General features: G+C 40.1%; 1 protein-coding gene across 1 annotated transcript; it reads left to right on the plus strand.

Moving 5' to 3' along the window:
- Window positions 1–2,042: 2,042 nt before the first annotated feature.
- socs5b (suppressor of cytokine signaling 5b) lies at window positions 2,043–8,419 on the plus strand. The gene is made up of 2 exons (XM_058064444.2): window positions 2,043–2,543; window positions 5,902–8,419. The coding sequence occupies exon 2, from the start codon at window positions 5,937–5,939 to the stop codon at window positions 7,602–7,604; it is 1,668 nt and encodes a 555-aa protein (XP_057920427.2). The 5' UTR covers window positions 2,043–2,543; window positions 5,902–5,936; the 3' UTR covers window positions 7,605–8,419.
- The last annotated feature ends 13,926 nt before the right edge of the window (window positions 8,420–22,345 follow it).

Below are 22,345 nucleotides of genomic sequence, written 5' to 3' on the forward strand. Positions count from 1 at the left end.
ATGACCAAATTGAAAACCAGGTTATTTATTTACCTGAAATACTGCTGTGATGCTCATTTTTATTTGATTTCATTTGATAGTTCAGCGAATGTGTTTTTTTTTTGTAATTTGAGTTTGGAATTTTGTGGTGATGAAGAAAGTAGTTGTGAACGGTCATCTGGATCAACACGCTTGTTGGAATCATGATGTTCATCCCATGCTGCTTTTGAATAATCTTTTCACTCAGTCATCATCATCAAAAGCAGAAGAAAGAGAAAAAAATGGGGAGGGTTTAGTTTTCCTCTTTTGCCACAAGATGGCAGCCCTGCTTTAGGCTGAATCCCAATTCTCACCCCTTAAAACCTTGGAGACCAAAGGTCAGAAGCCACTTGATTATCATGACATCATCAGCCTTCACCGCTTTGCTGCCTAGATGATAATACATGTTTCTGTCCATAAAGTTAGGTGCATACATTATTTTTATGTTCTACTGCTTACCTTTTTTTCTAAATAAAAGGTACACATTTTACAAATTGTAACATTTATAGCAAAACAACAAATAATTGTAAATAATTGTAAATACAATAATAATAGTAAGTATAGTAAGTAAGTGTGCTGAAAACAAATATAGTGATAGTAAAAAAATAGATGGATAAGGTTAAATTCCAAAAGATGAATAAAGTTAGATAATGGGGTGTACTGTCCACATATGGCCATGTTGTTTACATTTTTTATTTAGCTCACTTTCTGACCATCCATACTGTATGATGAATACAATAAACATATCTCACCATGACAATTGCTGATGGTAATTCACAGCAATTCATCATTCACAATCCTTATGTGGAACACATTTCTTTCCCTTTTCCGTGCATTATAACACAAGAAAACAAGTTCATTTGAGCTAGCTTACAATGCTGTCATTGTGATACACATATTTTGACTATAAAGCCCTCTAAAAAAAACTTCTAACAACGCTTTCTGTTCACTTTTTGGCCCTTTGTATTGAGTTGTGGACAGCTACACATGATAACCAGCACAGAAAGCTTTCTAGTTCTTCCAGAATCTGCACCTATTCAGCTGTATTTCTATGGATTTCGTGCTTCCCGACATTCTCAACACGCAGAGGACGTACAGCCGGCCTTCAAAATAAAAGCGCAGTTTGCCTTGTGACTGTGTAAATAAGAGTCATAAAAATATCTTCCATTTGTAGTTGGAATTGCATGGGTGACTGCATCTTCCTTAATCACAAGCATTACAGTTTATTGAAGATTTGGTAGCAATGTGCGCGGAGACATCTGTCATCCCATTCGAAAAGTAAGCCAACTCCATAGGATTTCAAATCAGTGGGGAAGTGACGGTGATAATTAATTGGTCTATTGCACCAGCTCTATATGTCGTAAAATTAATTATATAATATCCAATAAAGCAATAATAATGATCTGATTTTTTATTGATCCTGTTCAAATGTTAGTTATATAGCAAATATATAAAAATATATTATTTGTGTATTTTCCCCCTGGTATTTTACTATCTAATTGAGGCCTATAGTTCTTTCAATGTTGTTGTGGGGTCTTTTGTGACCTCTTGCATGAGGTGTTGCTGCGCTGTTGGGGTAATTTTGCTTGCTGTAATTTTGTTTGTGTTCCATGTTGTCGCCATTTGTGGTTAATGGCTCTCCCTGTGGTTTGCTGGAGTCCCAGAGCTTTAGAAATTGCTTTATAACCTTTTCCACTGAGTTATGTGTTCAGTTGTGTTGTCATTGACTAATATTTAAGTTTGTTTGATGATCTGCATTGAGGTGTGACAAACATGCACTTTTTCATGGCAAAAAATTCAAAACAATTAATCTCACCTTTGTGATATATCATAGATAAAAAGGCGCATGATTAGTATACATTTTTCTTTTTTTAATTTTCCAAACATTTCAACTGTATATTAAGTAATCCGTGCACAGACAAGATATGTTGCAAGTTTTGTAAGCATTATGCGTTTTGAGTAGATTGTCTTACCTGGGTGACGTCATCGTCCCTGCATTTTGCTCAGGTCTCCACGAGCATCATTGCAACACTCCACGTTTCCACGATCGAGTCCATCCACGGCTTCGTGTTCATTGGTGGCATGGGACGCCCATCAGCGGGAGACGACTCGGGGTCTTTCCCTATCCGCGTTCCCAGTCGGAAGTGGAAATGATTTCCGTGTTCTCCATTGGACCGACACGCCGTCAGTCGCGCTGCCAAAGCGATCGCAGCTCTCCCCGGCTCTCGGAGGTCTGAGAGCGCCGTCATATTGGCTGCTGGAGACTCCCGCTAGCTCGGCGGAGAAGATCGCCTCTGAAGAACCGGAGTTAGTTGCTTTAGTTTTATTTAGCTGTTTAAATAATTAGAGCGGTAACTACCAAATGTTTTTAAGAACTCGGCATGACACCTTCAAGTATTATCGGACCTTCTTCGCCTTCGTCGACACCGTGGTCAAGCCAAAAGGATCTATGCCTGCTCGCTTTCAATAGCCATTTTTTGCAGACAAAGAGGGCTGTTGAATAGGGCTCTCAAAACGGCACAAGGGTAAGACACACTTGGAGAAACACGTCACTACACAACCAGCGTTATCTTATTTATCCACACAGTCGCGGCCGCACGGTTTTGTTTCGATCATTCGTGTACAATTTTGTCCGGATTTTACAACTCAAGCTAACACGCTAAGCTCGCTAGCTGCGCCGCTAGCTAAAGGCTAGCTCCACGGCCAGAAAGTAGTCTGTGGAATGCTAACGGTTAGCATCTTTGGACATTATTTTCCCCATCTCGGTCTCCAACTTACCGCAAATATATTGTAATATCTGTTTTTAAATATTTTAACGGCGTTTTGGGGTTCGTCTGGCCGAATAAGTATACTTTTGTATATGTTAAACAATGTCGTGGATCGGCGAATACTAGCAAGGGGGCTAACTTGACTGGGAACAGGAAAAAGGGGAAGAGGTTATGCCGAAATAAAAACATATTACAACAATAATTAATTGATTTAAGAATGTTACATTCACATACCTGGTTTATGTTATTGTTATTAATGACACAATTGACATGCTTTGGGATTTTAGCTTCCCACAACAAGTTAATAAGAAACTTTAAATAAATATATACTGCAGAACCTTATTTGGAGTCATTAATTCTTGTCTGAAATGACTTCATGTCTGATTCCGAGCCGAAACGGAGGCTCACCGAATCAATTTTCCCATTAGGGATCATATGAATCCAATTAATCCGGTCCAGAAAGCCTAAAGTGTCGACTCAGTGGACAAACAGTTGCATTGCATATTACTTACATTAATACCACCTTAAATTGAATCGACTTCAGCGTTGTGTCGTATTCAACTTCTTCGTTGCCACTACTTTCCCACAAATTCGACATATCGGCTAGTAGGTGTTCATGGGCTCACCTTCTTAATGCTCAGTAAAAGCGCAATATTCTCACACTGGGGCTGTGGCGTTTGCTGTACAAACCATCACTTTTGTGTCTTCATTCATTCATATTTGCATTTGCTCATTTGCAGACTGCAGCACTTTTGCTAGCAGCCCCGACTCCACCCAATAGGACAAAAAGACTGAATGACTAACAGGAGGGTTCACTCACTCCGTTCAATACGCTATGGAACCAACGCACCCAGGTGTTGCAGCAAAGGCACAAAGCGAGACTTCTTGTCATCCTGTTTGGTAGAGAAAGAGAGAGAGAGAGGGGAAGAAAACAAACATGCATGCACATGTAAATTTATTGAAGCCAGCAAAATAATAGAGTTCCTTTTTATTCATCACACGATTGATTTATTGATTACAGTGACATACTTAGCGCCGTCTCAGGGATCAGTTTGATCCCAGGAGAATGGGTGTGTTGGCCTGCCAGAAAGTAGAATTAGCCTAGTTTTGTTACACAGAGCTGCTGCATTTCTGCATGAACGTGTGTATGAAAAAAAAAAATCTATATTCACTGAAAATGTTCTTGATAAATGATGTAGTGATTTTGAGAGTTGACAGACCGCGCTGTCAATGTTGATTTGATTTGAAGCGCCAGTGCACTCATCACTTCACGCTTGAATTTTGCAGCTTCACTCAATCAGTTTATTTGAAATGTATTAATTACTATATCATTGCTGTTTTGAATATGTTGAGTTTATTATGTTTAGCCCTTTTGGCTAAATTAAGCATTTCCAGCCATAGAAATGGCTTAATGAACTGAAATACATACAAATATAATTCATTCAGTAGACTCACTCAAAGACAATAGCCATGTTTACATGAGTTTTTCTCTTTCCGAATGACCTTTCAGAAAACAATGGTATACATGGAAAGCAATATTCCAATCTCCTGTCTACATGCACCGCTATAATCAAACAGAATCGTCAATGGGGCGTGGGCAGTAAAGCGTAAACATCAACATTAGGTGATACCGGCTTTGCAGAGTTTTTCTTTCACTTGTTGGAATAACTCCGTATTGCGAGTTTTTCGTCCGTCCATCCTTGAAATTTAGTTTAGATCCAAAACAAACTTTCTGCAACAGTCCACTGCTGATTGCTCGCCTCCATTTTTAAAACTGAAGAGCGTCTCGAGCTGCGTATTACGTCATATCTGAGCATGCGCTGAAAGAACGCGCTTGGGATAAATTTAAACAGGAAAAGATAAAATTCAATCTTGCTAATAGTTTACGGGCTCTAATAATGTTAAAAAAAAAAGTATTTAGATGGTTGGACAGGTTTCCTATGCTGTAACTTGAGGCTGCATGATTTTGGCCCAAAATAAAATCTAGATTTTTTTTCAATTGAACTTGATTTTTTTTGTGAAAACTACAAAAATGTAACAATAGGTTAATTTTAGGGACATCCGACATTGGCTTTTTTTTGGCTGAAAAACGATATGCAGATATCGGACCTCGCTTTCAAATGTAATTTGAAAATTAACAGGTTCTTTGCAAACAAAGATGTTGATCCCTTATTTTGCTGAACCCCATTAGTTTTTCCTATCGTCTTGAACTAAGAAGAATGAATTATGAGCAAAAATTCCATTTTTTTAAATTCTGTAAAATAAAGCTTGAAAAGATTTATCCCATCCAAAAACACAAACACAAATAATTTTATTTGCAAGCTCTATGTCTATTGAAAAAAACAGTCGTGCAAACAAAATGAAACATTATTAGCATAACTGAATAACAAAATCATGAGACTCTCATATGATCCCTTGTAATCAGAGAGGTAGAGGTAATGTCAGTCTTAAATCGTTGCAGTCAGTTTTCTTTCTGTCATGTTGAAGTCCCATTCATTTGCAAGTTTTTTTTTTGTTGCAAAGAACACAAGGCTGTCTACAACATCTGGCTTGAGGGATGCCCTGTGGCATGTTAGTGTTTCTTCTGACTCTAGTTTCTCTTATGGGCCACTCTTTGCAGGGATTATGTTTTGGTTGGCTGCACGGTCGTCAGTGGTTGCAACTCCTAATTGTCTATATATTGAACCCAGTCTTTTCTACCTTATACTGGCACCATGTCTTTTGCTATGGGAACCTCTAACACGTTTTGGATATGTTCTACTCCCACATTTGGGGAAAGGCCCCTTTTTGTGCCTGCACAAATATAAGCCACAGAGCACAAAGCAAGGAAGGAATGTTTGAGCTTTGAATTCACCTGAATATCTGCAAGAAGAGAGCATTTGCTCATGTCCGCCTGCTGCTGTTTCAAGGAAGGTTTTGGTCAGGTCTAGACGAGCTCTGTAATACAGTACATACCAGCAGATCAGTTGTGAGCAGATCCTGGGTCATTTATAGCTGCGGCCTTGTGTCCCTGTATGTCTGCCTGGCAACTCCTAACTACCATGCCAACACCCCAAACTCTACCACCACTGGAGTGTATTTGTCGTTTTAACCCATTTTTCCCCATTTTTCACAGGTCCCCGGGGCTCTTGTTAAAACAAATACGGCAATATGTGGAGCAACCTGAAAAGCAAATGCCAAACTCTCTTTCACAACAACAGTTCGGGATCCACTGAAGACAGGAGCGAGGCGGATGCCGTCCACTGCGTGTTGGATCTCAGCCATGGGAGTGGGTCAGGTGCGGCTCAAGCATCGGAATTCTCCAGTTCATCAAGTAGCCTTCTTCCAGTGCCAATGGTCACAGCAGGACGTCGTCACCACAACTGTGTCTCAGACACGCCTCAGATAGTAGAGATCACTATCGACAAGGAATCCGAGGATGTGGGCTCGGGATCAGGAGTTGCCCCCCTGGCTCGCAGAGACTCGTATTCACGTCATGCTCCATGGGGGGGCAAGAAAAAACATTCATGTTCCACAAAAACTCAAAGTTCTTTAGAGGTAGACAGGCGGTCTGGGCGCTTGAGAGGAAGTGGTAATCGTAGAGACCGACGGTGCGGTGCCTGTTCCATCCAGGAGATCAGCGACTCTTTGTCAGGAGGACGCAGTTTGAACGGTCGGTCATTACGCCAGCGACTAAGTGACACCGTAGGCCTTTGCTTACCACTGCCTGCTCACAGACGTTCTTCAAAGAACTCTGTTACTTCCAAGCGGAAGATTCACCTTACAGAGCTTATGCTGGAGACCTGCCCCTTCCCACCGGGGTCAGACCTTGCCCACAAGTGGCACTTGATCAAGCAACACACAGCACCAGTCAGCCCACATTCCTCCACCGCCCTGTTGGAATCCTTTGAACCGGCCCACCCTTCTCCGGAAGACGAGGAGGAACGTCTGCGTGAACGCCGCCGACTTAGCATTGAGGAAGGTGTGGACCCACCACCAAATGCACAGATCCACACCCTTGAGGCTGCTGCGCCGGGATCGTCTGTCTACAAACTGGGACCAAAGATGGCTCCCGGCATCGGGGAGGCATCTGGTGATGGCCGAGCATCAGGGACCGGTAGCTCTCTGGGCACCTCAACATCGGGGGCATGCGGGCAAGTGATAGGCGCTGCTGCTTCAGCTCAGGACACGGATTCGGAGGAGGACTCAACAACCCTCTGTCTACAGGCCAGGAGACCCAAACAAAGGCATGCATCTGGGGAAGGTCACCTGAACAGACAGCAACCCGGGCCCTGGAAGGTTCACACCCAAATAGACTACATCCATTGCCTGGTGCCAGATTTATTGCAGATCACAGCCCTGCCCTGCTACTGGGGCGTCATGGACCGCTACGAGGCTGAGTCGCTGCTGGATGGACGTCCGGAGGGCACCTTCCTGCTACGGGACTCAGCCCAGGAGGACTACCTTTTCTCTGTCAGCTTCCGCCGTTACAACCGCTCGCTGCACGCCCGCATTGAGCAGTGGAACCACAACTTCAGTTTTGATGCGCACGACCCTTGTGTTTTTCACTCTTCCACTGTCACCGGACTGCTGGAGCACTACAAGGATCCAAGCGCCTGTATGTTCTTTGAACCTTTGCTTACAGCTCCTCTCCACCGGACCTTTCCCTTTAACCTGCAGCACCTTGCACGAGCAGCCATCTGCCGCTGGACCACTTATGACGGGATAGGCTCCCTGCCGCTGCCCCCCGCTTTGCAGGACTTCCTCAAGGAGTATCACTATAAACAGAAAGTACGAGTTCGCTGGCTGGAAAGGGAGCCACCCCTAAAGGTCAAATGAGGTTCTTTGTCCATTGCCTGTAAAAAAGTACGGAGAAAGATTACAGAACTTTATCGAGGGTTCATTAGCGGCAGTACAGATGGACGGACTGATTTCATCTCTTTCCAGTAGAGGTTGGAATTAAAATGTAACAGCATATACAAGATTCATTCTAATCTTTATAATTATTACTTACTGAAAAGCATATGATTATATTCTGTGTAGTGCTGCCTGGCAAGCACGTCCAGCGATATATAAAAATGAATATATACAGTATATAAATATATATATATATATTTTAGATGAGGGCTGGGAGGAGTGGCACAAATATCCATGTTTTGTGTCGGTTACCACCCGCTTTGCCCTAAATGTCTGCCTGATCCCAAAACATCACCCTGCCTGTAGACCTGCATGCATGCCTCCCTCTCCATCCCAGTCAGTTCAAATAGCTATTTAAACCCACATACTGTAGCTACTTTGTACAGGTCACTTTTATGCACTCAATTGTTATTCTTGTCAAAACACACAGTGGAGCGCCTTCCCAAGAGGGTTTTAAGGTGTGCTATGAAAGCATCGGGAAGTCCTACTGGTGTATTGCAGTCCAGGCTTGTCTCATGGATAAAGCTACATAAGCCACATTCTTTGCCATCTCTTTGCACATGAGCGTTAGCTAAACTAGAGATGGGGAAGGATTCTGAGAGGGTCCATGGAGTTAGGAAAAGCAGATCAGGGAAATTGTGCTTTTTAAAGGATTATAGATGAATTATTAACAACACTTGTTTCTCCATAAACAGTGATGGTGAATGAAAAATAATAAACCAGCTTATTGTGTCCTACTTTGTAAGGCGAACTTGTCAACTTTATTCTTTTTGTATTGGTTTCTTCCAAGGTGAAATTCAGCTTCGAACTTGAATCATGCTGTTGTTTTAAAATAATTTTGCGGTTTACGTGTTGAGCTTTGTAAAAACACCTGGTCTACCGAAATGTGGTAATGGCATTTGGAATATTTTAGACAGGGAAAGGGGAAAATTCTCAGAAAGGTTACAAGAACATTCAATGCGAAATGCCATAAAGCCAAGCTAACCCGTACAGTGCACTGCAGGCATTCGGAAGTACAGTAGATTTCAGAACACAGTGGTGCTGATGTCACTTCAGACATCATAGCAATTCTAGTGTAACTTATGTGCCTTTTGTGATTAACTGTTTGATCTACTTTTAGTGATATAAACTTTGAGCAAATGGTGCTTCACCACAGGCCATTCTGATGCCATCACATCTGATTAAAATAACAACTAGCGTAATTCCTGGTCTATAAGCCGCTGCTTTTTGAACTTGAACCCTGCGTGTTATACAGCGGTGCGGCCAATTTATGGCCATGTTTTAATCTTGTGACATCTGTTACTTCAGAGATACTAATCATCTTTTAAATACTGTACCGCTGACGACTCGGTGAAGGAAACGGTAGCCCTTTCTTTGGCAGGAGCCAGTCACAAGCTATAAGCCATCCATCGGAAAACACAGGTCATTACTTGATGTACTGAACAGTGAGAACACTAAAGTCATCACACAGTAACTTACCAGTACCAATACAAGTTTAGAATAAAAAAATAATTTTGTATTGATTATCTACCTTTTGAGTGTTAAGTTGTTGTGTGATGACTTTTTTTTATCCAAGATGACACCACGAGTTAAATTGTCATATTGAGTAAATGACCTGCGATTTCCGATGAGTTTATAAGCTTGTATGTATCGCTATCTTCAGTTACACTTGCTGGGTGGAGAGGAAAGACTTTGAGGGTCCAATACCAGCTTTTCTGTAGCATATATCAGTGGGGTTTTTTTTGTTTGTTTTGAAAGCCCCGAACTCTGCTTTTGACCCACAAAACTGAACCTGATGAGAAGACATGATGATCAAGAGTGTACCCATGTTAACTTTTAGCAAGATTATCCATGACCGTAGCTACGGTATAAGTAGTGTTATAATAGTAGCCCTTTAACGTAACTGACCAGAATAATAAAGCTATGTTAATACCTACAAATACAACAAACATCACAACAAAGATTAATTTGTAAATTAATGATTTTATTTTCCGTTTTGTGACTGAAGTCGTAAAATCCCCTATCAGTTACCTTAAGTGTTCACATGCTTTTCTTACAGCGCTCTCTATTTTAGGTAAAACAAGATATTTGCACATATCAATTTTGACTTTGGAAAACAGTGATATTTGCCTCTTTTATGATATACTGCGGACCTAATCACTAAGTGTTTGTGATTAGTTCATATTGATTTGGTCTGTCTAAGGAAGGGGTGTCCAAATGTGTTATTTTGACTTTATACCAATGTAACATGTTCTCCCAAACTAACTTTACTAAAATGACAATTGCTTGTGAAATTCTGACTGGTGCCGCACTTTGGACACCCCTGGTCTACGGCCTAACCGATTAATCGACTAAATTAATAATCGTAACATGCAGTTCTAAACATTCACTCTTCTCAAGCCAACACTCTATCATCATAACAACACAACTTGACTTGGTTGGACTTCATTTCATGGGAAAAATTGCTCCAAATTTACAAACCAATTTATTGCTTTTTATCACTACCCGGTTATTGAGTATATGTATATGACAATATCATTTTTCCCCTCAAAAAGCATGTTTGTCAGAAATATTGTCTTCCTGGTATGCTACTGCTGAGCATAAGTTAATTAGCAGTGGTTGCTAATAGGCTTCCATTGCCATTTGAATGTTTTTTTTTTAGTTACGACAGAGCTCCAAATTGTTATTTAAGTCTAATTAATTACGTCTCTGGGTACTGTGAGCTAGGAAAAGAAACCCATTCAGACCACAAAGTTTGTTTTTTTTGTTAAACGAACGGCACTTTAATTGTGTATTTGTTATACAGTGCAGCCGGTGAGTATTAGGACAGTGATGCCTGAAGCACCGGTTCCGATAAAAACGCAAGTGACCCGATTTTAAATGTTCCTACTTGGGAAGTTTAAACCGACGCCACAACATCAACATTTTTTATATTTTTTTGTGAAAAAAATATATATATTTTGTGAAATACAAAAAAAATAGGTTTCCCATAGGTACAGTCTATATATGGTATAAATGCTGTATGTATAGTTCCATCTCCCTAATATGCAGTGGAGGCTGGTGTAACATTTGCGATATGTCACTTTAATATTTGTATTGGTTTGTGTGGATGTGAGTGCCGGACCGGACAATGCTAGCAACTAACGGTTTTCCCGGCGCCGTACCACTGGTACCACCGGTACCACCGTGTGTCACCTAGACTGACTTGACTCCAATCCCTTTCAAATCTGGGACTCCAGCCGCCACGGATGTGTCATCACCACCATATTCACATTTCATTTTCTTCTGCTTTCAGTCAGGTATGATTTGGAGCGTGTGTAAATGGTAGAATCATATTCATATTTCATATTTCAATGTGACCTGTTCATTTGGAAGAACCATATGATGCGACACAAGTGTAGCTGTCACTCTTGGTGCTTGGCTTCTGCTTCACTGTCTTAATATTCCAATAAAAGTGTTAACTGTCGACCACGCTGACCCGTCATATGAATAAATGTGATGATCACGTCATAGTTAAAACCCCCTCGGTCCATAGGACCGAACACTGAACATCAGCTGTTGAAATAATGCTAAGAGTCTTCAATTGGAATCCCGGTCCACTGGAGGGATGTCAGCTGTCACTAGCAGACGCCCCAAGAAGCCATGAGCATTCCCTCCTCATTTGCATATTCCCCTTTCTACTATATCCTCCACTTTGCTCCATATTAGGTGTTGGGTGTTGTTCCTAATACAGATTTTCAGGTTGGCCTCTAAACGCAACACGAGTAACAGCTGTCTCCCCTCATGTTCTTGCAATAGGCCATGTGTTTATGTGCTCAAGATGAAATATCGAAGTTGGAGATACGTCCTTCGACTAGGCTGTGTGTATGTCTTCAAGATAAAAAAAAAGCATTGTGACATTTTTCAGTGTGTATATTTACTCTCATTATTTTTCCTCATAACAATTTTTTTCTCTTATTATTTACATTTTATTCTCGTAAAATAGTTTTTTTCATTTTAAAAACATTTTTCTTGTACTTGTAAAGCTTCTTTTCGGCTTTTTTCACATTATTTTATGACTTAATTTTCATAATATAACTTTTTAATCTCATGCTTTGTTCACTGTTTGTTTGCTTTTTAATAATATTACCACTTTGAAAATATCTCCTTTAATATTTCAACTTAATGTTACTAAAATGATACAATTTTTTAAAATTCCTGTAAAATCTTCCAATAGGCCATGTGTTTATGTGCTCAAGATGAAATATCGAAGTTGGAGATATGTTCTTCGACTAGGCTGTGTGTATGTGTTCAAGATAAAAAAAAGCATCGTGACATTTTTCAGAGAACAATAGTGTGTATATCTACTCACTATTTACTCATTATTTTTCCTCATAACTTTTTTCTCTTATTATTTACATTTTATTCTCGTTTTTTATTTCTCGTTTTCTCAAATTGTTTTTTTCATTTAAAATTTTTTTTTGTTGTACTTGTAAAGCTTCTTTTCAACATTTTTCACATTATTTTATGACTTAATTTTCATAATATAACTTTTTAATCTCATGCTTTGTTCACTGTTTGTTTGCTTTTCATAATATTACCACTTTGAAAACGTCTCCTTTAATATTTCGAGTTTATGTTACAAAAATGATACAATTTTTTAAATGTATATTTATTTTTTATTTTGTATTTCATTCCTGTAAAATTTTGACTTTTTTTTTTTTTGTAAGATCACAACTTTTTTTCTGTCAATATTTTGACTTTTTCTCGTAGAATTACTGCTGATTTTTCCATTTAAATTTTCAGAGCTTGCCCCAGGCCACAAATGACCCTGATGGATGCTGTTCTTATCAGGTATTTATACTTTATTACAGATTTATTGCGAGTTAGCTGTTTCAGCTGGAAAATAGAGTATTTTTGTTTTTAGTCAGCAATCCACAAATTGGCAGGGTTGTGAATGCTTCATCATGCATGTGCAGGGATGTGCAGTGTACAACCAAAATGTCAATATGAACAGAAATATTGGGCCAATTCTCCATGCTAAAAATTAATCAATGACGGGGAACCATACCTTTTGTTGGATAGTTCCGAGCAGGTCATTTTCTGATTTTTTTGTTTTGTTTATTGAAGCATGGTTTTGCAGAATTTGGTGTGAATCCTCCACATTCCGCCCTCTTTCCAGTCTTTGAGGGACTGCAGACAGTACTTAAGCCTCCTGTCCAGCCATCCCAAGACTTCCCGACCGTGGCCAGAAGCAGCCATACAAACAGGCAGCGCGAGCAGCCTGCAACGCCGCAGTTGAAATGAAGTATAAATAGCATGTGGGTTATCAGTTTCAAGTTAGCTACCCAAGGATTATGAATAATTGATGCACGCCCGGGAGGGTAAAGGGTGGGAGGCTTCCTGGGAGGTCATGCGGACTCTCCAATGTGGACTATTATGCTGCAAAATCATCACATCTGGATCATGTGGGACTCTTTGGCAAGACCCCGTTATAAACCTGCGGCTTGTGTGCCTTCAGTAGACCAAGCCCACCGGATTTCATCTCCCTGAGTAAGTAAGTAACCCCCCCCCCCCCCCCCCACCGCCACCCCCAGCAACAGTACACACGGCTCTATCTGTGCTCGGCACATTGGCCTGCAATAAATATCGTTTTTGGCAGCGGCATCAAAACGCACGTCGAATGTGAGGACTATCAGGCTGGGCTAGATAAGCTTCTTAAAGCCAAGACTTTTTGTCATCTCACTTTACGCTGGAACGGAATTTTTTTTTTTTTTACATTTGTGAACATTTTGGCGTTTGGCATTCTGCGTTTGTTTCAGCCCCCCACCTTAATGTCAAATATTTTTTAGCTTCTTTATTCTATAGTTGGCCTCCTCAGCAGTTGTCAGTGATGTACGGTCAAGGGAGGCGCCTCACTTAATTTTTTTTTTTTTTTGACAGTTCAAAAATTCCCGTCCCCATTGTGCTGAATTAGCGAATAGCTTCATCCAGATGAAGTGAAGAAGTGATGGCAGAATGGAAACATCGGTAATATGATACATAAGATGGTAGCATAACACAAATGTTGTTTTAGCATTATTGTCATAATTAAGGCGGTCAATGCAGGAAAAAGAAAAATGTCACAGCCCCTCCCCCACCATGCTTTGTTGCGTCATCACCGCTTGTGTTGTCAGCGAGCAAAAATCACAAAATGTTCCAATTTTTTTTTTTTTTTGTTGAACAAATAAAGAGGTCTTGTTTCCCAGCCAAACACAACAAACAAAGAAGAGCTTTGTCTTGGCGTCATGAGGATGCATGTGTGGAGTTGTGTCCTCGGCTCGCAGTGTCCGTGTCTGCACTGTAAGGGACTCGTCAACGTCAGCCAGGAGACCCTAGTTCGATTCCACCCTCGGCCATCTCTGTGTCAGTTTTCTCCGGGTTCTTGAGACATTGCTAACACAGGCTGCACGGTGGATGAGTGGTTAGCGCACAGACCTCACAGCTAGGAGATCTGAGTTCAATTCCATGTTGTCCCTGTGGATTTTCTCCGGGTAGTCCGCTTTCCTCCCACTTTCCAAAAACATGCTAGGTTAATTAGCGACTCCAAATTGTCCATAGGTATGAATGTGAGTGTGAATGGTTGTTTGTCTATATGTGTGATTGGCTGGCAACCAGTCCAGGGTGTACCCCGCCTCTCCCCCCAAGACAGCTGGGATAGGCTCCAGCACCCCCCCCCCTGCACACGACCCTTGTGAGGATAAGCGGTAGAAAACGCATGAATGAACATTGCTAACACCATAAACAGACAAGCAGACAGCGCACGCCCATATAAGGAAGCCTGGCACTCTGTGACATCACAAATCGCCAGTGTTAGAACGCCCTCTGAAACAGAGCGTTTAGAGCCACCCTAAACTTTTTTTCAGAAACTTTTTTGAATCTAAGCGACATGTCCCTCACCCTAAATGTGACCAAATGTGAGTTTGGGATGAAGCGCAGGCATTAAACATGATGCAATGCAAACAAGCTGACTTTATTTCCGTCGCACTTTTTCTTGCCGCGAGCCGGAATACATCCTCACCACGTGGCTCCTTGAGTCTTATCAGCACACCGCAGCCCTCTTGTTTGAAAAGGAGACAACAGGGAGGAAGAGCAACAAGACACTGCTGCTGCTTTTCCCAGCGTTGGAGAGCCTCCAAGTCTGTGGTGCACAGCCTTGTGAGCGTTGACCTCCAGCTGGCCTTGACATGAATGCACAGGGACGTGCTCATCAAGAACATTTTATTCACGCTTCATTGCTGAATTATATTTGCTTAATTAAGGCTAAACTCTTTAAGGTCAAACAATCCTTTCCTAGACGCTGGTCTGCTTCATTTTGTTTGCGGTAAGAAGCTTTGGAAATAATAGAAAACTGAATTATAATGGATCCCGGAATATTTGCAATTCAACATTCACAGCCCTGCAAATGTACAAAATAATTTAGTTTTATCTGTAAACAGAAAAAAACATCTAATTCACTTGAATATGGTAGATTATTATATTATTATGGTACGTATAAACAAACAACCATTCACACTCACATTCATACCTATGGACAATTTGGAGTCGCTAATTAACCTAGCATGTTTTTGGAATGTGGGAGGAAACCGGAATACACGGAGAAAACTCATGGGGAGAACATGGAATTGAACTCAGGTCTCCTGGCTGTGAGGTCTGCGTGCTAACCACTAGACCGCCGTACACCCTGCGTTAGCAATGTCTCCCAGGAAATGTTTCTTGAGTGTAAGGGAAGGCTACGTTTGTTTACAATTCCTACAATTCCATCAGGCACAAGTGGTTGGAGTTCCTGATTCCCTACCAGCAATTTTTTTTTAACATGTTTTTGGAGTCCCCAAAAACCCAAGTGGAATTGAATTTGGGTCATCTAGCTGTGGGCCCTGCGTGCTAACCATAAACATGACTAAATGAAGTGAAATCCAAATATAAAGCATTCAGAGGGCGCATTCAATGTAGTATTCTCGGTAATGTTAGGTGAGACACACAAGCACCAGGCTAGATCGCCAGAACAACAGGCTTTTATTGCAGGTTTGAATAACTTCCCAACAGGCACGATGATCCCTAACAAAGCCTACTGTTGCGGTCGTATGAAACCACCACGCCAAACTAAAACTGATCTCTGAACCCTTGGACCACCATCTTGTCCTTTTGGTCACTACTCAAAACCTCAAAACTTAGGAGCATAGGTGAGGTTAGCAATATAGATTGATCGGTAAATTGAGATCTTTTCATTCTTCACCGGACCGATTAATGAAGACGCCGCATCCAGCCGTCCGACCCCAAGATACTTAAACTCCTCCAAAAAAAAAAGGGCACCCAGACATAATCTCATCATGTCAGTTTTGTGGTGTCCAAGAGGGCCCAAGGCGGTCCGTCCAGAAGGTTCCTCATTCAGTTAAAGCTTTACCGCCTCCGCACTGAGACCTCCCACCTGTTCAACATCTGTCGGCCAAGGAACATTTGGGATCTGTTTCAAATAAAAAGTCTTGACAGTCAGTTATCCCTCCTAAAACTGCCTCCCTCAAACCCTTCTCTTCATCCGCCAGCTCCACGGAAATGAGGCAAAATAAGTCAAGTTCAGCTCGCAGCTTCTCAATCTGGACCCCTGGAAGTGGTCCGTCATACAGTTTTTGCACCGTTCCACCTAGTTCTTTTCTTACTCACTGGCTCATTTCAACTAGTGTATTTTATTCTCCAAATACCCAGTTCAGATTGCAAGTTCCTGTCTCACCGACATCTTCATATCACCTCGTACTTCGGTACGTGACAAAAAAATAAATGAAAAAATAAATTAAAAAAAATTTAAATTTAAAAAAAAAAATTTAATTAAATTTTAAAAAAAAATTTAATTAAATTTTAAAAAAAAATTTAATTAAATTTTAAATTTTAAATTTTAAATTTTAAATTTTAAATTTTAAATTTTAAATTTTAAATTTTAAATTTTAAATTTTAAATTAAAAAAATAATAAAAAAAACTTAAACTATATTAAGAAAGCAGGAAGTGAACAAATGTAACAGTTACTGATAGTAAAAGTACCAGATGGAGGGGTAGGATTTAATAAGCTTTGCTTCTTCCTACTCCTTTTCGACATGTGGAACTGTGAACTGATTATGGGATGCACTCAATTGTAATCTCATGCATGTTCAAATGAAATAAAACCATTACCATTACCATTACCATTACCATTACCATTACCATTACCATTACCATTACCATGACATCGAAGCGCTTGACTGGCCTTTGCCTAAACCCTCAGTCCGCCCAGCAGCCCTGCTTACGCTCACCCTCAAGCCAGCCCCAGGAAAGTTCTCTTCAAAGTTCTCTTCACTCTGAGCCCCGGCACCCGGATCTGAATCCACGCATGTGTTTATGGAGCTCTGACAAATTCCTTCCTCCTCACTCCCTCTCTGGAGTTGCAGACCTGACGTGCAAGCATTATATTTAATCCGTCATTCCCAGTCGAGTTGGAGGCCTTGCGGTGGAGCGGCTATGGGTCTCGGAGCTGGAGCCGTGCCCTCTGTGGTGACTGCTGCCCCAACATGGAGGAGGCCAGGCAGTCATCTTCAAATTTGTATTGTGGTCTAGTTCTGGGATGTATGGGGGGGCTGGCACTGCAAGGCTTGGCCCAGGTCAGTAGTTTAAAGCAGTTGTCCTCAATTGGGTGTGTTCGTATTTGGAGTTTTAGTATTTTTTATCAGATGATTGAATAACGCAACGCATCCGGAAAGTATTTACAGAGCTTCATTGTTTCCACATTTTGTGATGTGACTGATGGATAACTGCTTAGTCATGATTCGGCATTCATGACCTGCTGATTTTTTTGCTTATTCAACCTAAGTCAGTAAAACTTTAGAAACGTGTGATAATACAGATAACATTTACAGCATATATGAACCGAAGCCATGACTGCACGTTGGTCGAGTGGTTAGTGTGAAGGCCACGCAGCTCGGAGACCCAAGTTTGATTCCACCCTCAGCCATGTCTGTGTGGAGTTTGCATGTTCTCCCCGTGCATGCATGGGTACTCGGCTCCCACATTCCAAAAACATGCTAGGTTAATTAGCGACTCCACATTGTCCATAGGTATGAATGTGAGTGTGAATGGTTGTTTGTCTATATGTGCCCTGTGATTGGCTGGCCACCAGTCCAGGGTGTACCCCGCCTGTCGCCTGAAGACAGCTGGGATAGGCTCCCTCGTGAGGAAAAGCAGTAGAAAATGAATGAATGAACGAGCCGAAGCCATGATCGCATGTTGGTGGAGTGGTTTGGCCACACAGGTAGGAGACCCAAGTTTGATTCCACCCTCGGCCATCTCTGTGTGGAGTTTGCATGTTCTCCCCTTGCATGTGTGGGTTTTCTCCGGGTACTCCGGTTTCGATCCAAAAACATGCTAGGTGAATTAGCGACTCCAAATTGTCCATAGGTATGAATGTGAGTGGGAACAGTCACCAGTCCAGGGTGTACCCCGCCTCTCGCCTGAAGACAGCTGGGATAGGCTCCAGCACCGTGAGGACCCTTGTGACCCTCGTGAGGATAAGCGGTAGAAAATGAATGAATGAACATTGCTAACGCCATAAACAAAAAAGCAGAGCAGAGTATCTGGCCTACAGCGCACGCCCATATAAGGAAGCCTGGCACTCTGTGACATCACAAAGCGCCATTGTTAGAACGCCCTCTGAAACAGAGCGTTCAGAGCCATCCCAAACTTTTTTCTGAAACTTTTTTTGAACCGAAGCGACATGACCCTCACCCGAAACTTGGCCAAGTGTGAGTTTGGTAAGGTGCTGTTACGTACCTGCTTGGGCAAGTTTGGCCGCTTGACGCTAAAATCAACTCAGTGATCAACTCTCTTTTCCCATCTACACCGCTAAGACGTTTGTTTTGGTAAAAATGTTTCTTTTTGCTGTTTTTTGTCTTTGGGTTGTATGATTGGTCATTGCCGCTGTCACTCCAGGATGGCGTGGACATCTTGTTCGCTGGCCAGGACTTCCTGTTCATCAGCCACTGTAGGTTGTTAACATGTTGGCCATTTTTTTTTCTGACTGGGTCACGACAGCCAGACGGATTTTAATATCAGAGGTTTCATTTACAATAATATTTAAGTATGTGCCTGTGCGCGTGTACGAGCGTGTGTACGTGTTTTTGCCCCCCCCCCTTAATAACTTTGCTAACCTAGACCAATGTGATTCACATGTATCACTGATAACCTCAACACTTTTATGCCATAATTAATGCATAAAAGTACTTTTATTCTCACTCATTTTACTTTTAGATGACTGAAAACTTTTGGACATTTGAATTGCATCATCAAAAATAAGGGCATGTCTCATTTTAACAACAATTTACTTCATCTCACACTTACATTAGAAGGAGTGAAAAGTGTGATGTGTGAAGTCATCCCCGTCTCCTTTATATGAAACATGTTTGTCACGCATCATCAAAGCGTGAGTATTTTCCTTTTCATTTCATTCCGTTTTATTGTACAGCGGTTACTTTTCTAAACCGTAAACGACACCGTAAAAAACTGTGTCCTGGTGGAAGTTGGCAGTTGGCGTATTAGAGACGTTCAAGAGAAGCTGCGGTTTTATTTCTCAAGTGGGATTCGGCCAAAGATGACCACAAAGAGAAGAGTTATTTCAATTTTCATCCAAAGTCCCTTCTGTGGAAGCAGGGGGAGAGTTGAATCACATCAGCCCATCTCGGGTTCCCTTTGACTTGACTTCCAGTCATTATTTCACCGAGACACAATTCATTTGTGGATAGTTGGAAAATCAATATATCCCTCGACTACGTCCTCTTACAACATCCACCCTTTCATGCATCCGTATGGTAATGGTAATGGTAATGGTAATGGTAATGGTAATGGTAATGGTAATGGTAATGGTAATGGTAATGGTAATGGTAATGGTAATGGTTTTATTTCATTTGAACATGCATCAGATTACAATTGAGTGCATCCCATAATCAGTTCCCAGTTCCACATGTCCAAAAGGAGTAGGAAGAAGCACAGCCTATTAAATCCGACCCCTCCATTTGGTACTTTTACAATCAGTAACTGTTACATTTGTTCACTTCCTGCTTTCCTAATATAGTTCAAGTTTGTTATTATTATTAAAATTTTTAATTTTTAATTTTTAATTTTTAATTTTTAATTTTTAATTTTTAATTTTTAATTTTTAATTTTTAATTTTTAATTTTTAATTTTTAATTTTTAATTTTTAATTTTTAATTTTTAATTTTTAATTTTTGATTTTTAAATTAAAAACATTTTTTTTAATTTTAATTTTAATTTTAATTTTAATTTTAATTTTAATTTTAATTTTAATTTTAATTTTAATTTTAATTTTAATTTTAATTTTAATTTTAATTTTAATTTTAATTTTAATTTTAAAAAACCTTGCTAACTGAGGTTCCACTGTATTTGCATTAAGTTACAGTATTAAGCTGCACTGTTAAAAGGGACTATGCTCATTTTTGGCCCTTTGTATTGAGTTGTGGACTTTCTAGATCTTCCAGAATCTGCACCTATTCCAGCTATATTTTTTTCATTCATTCATCGTTCAAGTCCATATTTTCTGTGACCAAACAGTTTCAACTTAACTTTAATTTTTTAATTTTACATTTCATAGAAGTTAGGGTTTTTTAATGTATTTTATGCTAGCAGTTGGGTGCAAAATGTTGGGTGTACATTTTTGACATTAACCAAAAGAAACCTTGCTAACTGAGGTTCCACTGTATTTGCATTAAGTTACAGTATGAAGCTGCACTGTTAAAAGGGACTATGCTCATTTTTGGCCCTTTGTATTGAGTTGTAGACTTTCTAGATCTTCCAGAATCTGCACCTATTCCAGCTATATTTTCTTCATTCATTCATCGTTCAAGTCCATATTTTCTGTGACCAAACAGTTTCAATGTTTAACATTCTGCTCACTCGGTGGTTGCTGGTTCTATCCACAGTTGGTGAATAGATTCCAACATATTTCTAGTTCAGCTTCGGCATTCACACTCAATTTCGAACTGAATTGACTTTATCTAGTTCACTTTAACATGTCTCATTTTTGACACATTTCCTGTGAGTCTGGGTGTTAATCCCGAGTCCACCATCTCCAGGCGTCGAGCATTGCCTGGTAATGACCACACATGCAGCTCAGTACTTTTATTGCTGTCATGCATGTGCCTGGCTTGTTTATTTACGATGCGGGTATTGCCCACACTTCCCTTTTGCCAGACATTCTGGATGTACTGAATGATGTACTGAATGATGTCATGTGGCCATGAAGCGCTCATCATAAAACATGTGTGGTCGCTATATGGATGCCGCATATTGTGACTACATTTGGCAGTAGTGAAGCGGATATTTTTTTCCGACTCCCCAAAACAACAATCAGTGGTCATTGAGCAACTCTACTTCTGATTGTTGGCTAATACGCTCAAGGACATCTGCATCTTGTGATCTTAAATTTTTTTTTTCAAATCTTGTAACAAGGCTGCATCAAACAAGTTTGGACAGTTGGATATACGATTGCGAAAAACATTTTTTGAAAATTAGAAGAACAATAGTGAAGTGAATTCCTCATTGTGGGGAACAAGATGCCTCTTAAGGCATCGACAACGACTACGCCAACCCTCGCCGTGGCGTCTTGATCCCTTTATAGCTCATCTGCCACAATGCTAGGGGGCATAAAAAACAGTTTACAACCTTCAAAAATAAACTTTTTAACATTTTGCAAATCAAAAGATCCATAATTAGGAAAAAGCGGAAAGAAACAAACAGACAAACAAAACATTATTAGAGCTCTCCATGCGAAATAACACCCCTAAAGTCACATTCATATTACCCAATATAGTAAGACATAAGACATAACATTTTTATGCTTGAAATGCTTAGATGAGGCCAATAATTATTATTTATTCATTATTTATTTGTTTTTAATTTTTAATTTTTAATTTTTAATTTTTAATTTTTAATTTTTAATTTTTAATTTTTAATTTTTAATTTTTAATTTTTAATTTTTAATTTTTAATTTTTAATTTTTAATTTTTTATGTTGGGCGGCACGGCAGTCTCGTGGTTAGCGCGCAGACCTCACAGCTAGGAGACCAGGGTTCAATTCCCACCCTCGGCCATGTTTGCATGTTCTCCTCGTGCATGCTTGGGTTTTCTCCGGGTACTCCGGTTTCCTCCCACATTCCAAAAACATGCTAGGTTAATTGGTGACTCCAAATTGTCCATACGTATGAATGTGAGTGTGAATGGTTGTTTGTCTATATGTGCCCTGTGATTGGCTGGCGACCAGTCCAGGGTGTACCCCGCCTCTCGCCCGAAGACAGCTGGGATAGGCTCCAGCACCCCCCGCGACCCTTGTGAGGAAAAAGCGGTAGAAAATGAATTTTTTATTTTTTATTTTTTATTTTTTATTTTCTATTTTCTATTTTTTATTTTTTATTTTTTATTTTTTATTTTTTATTTTTTATTTTTTATTTTTTATTTTTTATTTTTTATTTTTTATTTTTTATTTTTTATTTTTTATTTTTTATTTTTTATTTTTTATTTTTTATTTTTTATTTTTTATTTTTTATTTTTTATTTTTTATTTTTTATTTTTTATTTACTAATAATGGGCGGTCGTGAACCACCAAGCAGAGATAA

This window comes from Doryrhamphus excisus, linkage group LG10 (genome assembly GCF_037039965.1).
Source record: "Doryrhamphus excisus strain RoL-2023G ecotype Guam linkage group LG10, RoL_Dexc_Guam_v1.1, whole genome shotgun sequence".
Lineage (NCBI taxonomy): Eukaryota > Metazoa > Chordata > Actinopteri > Syngnathiformes > Syngnathidae > Doryrhamphus > Doryrhamphus excisus.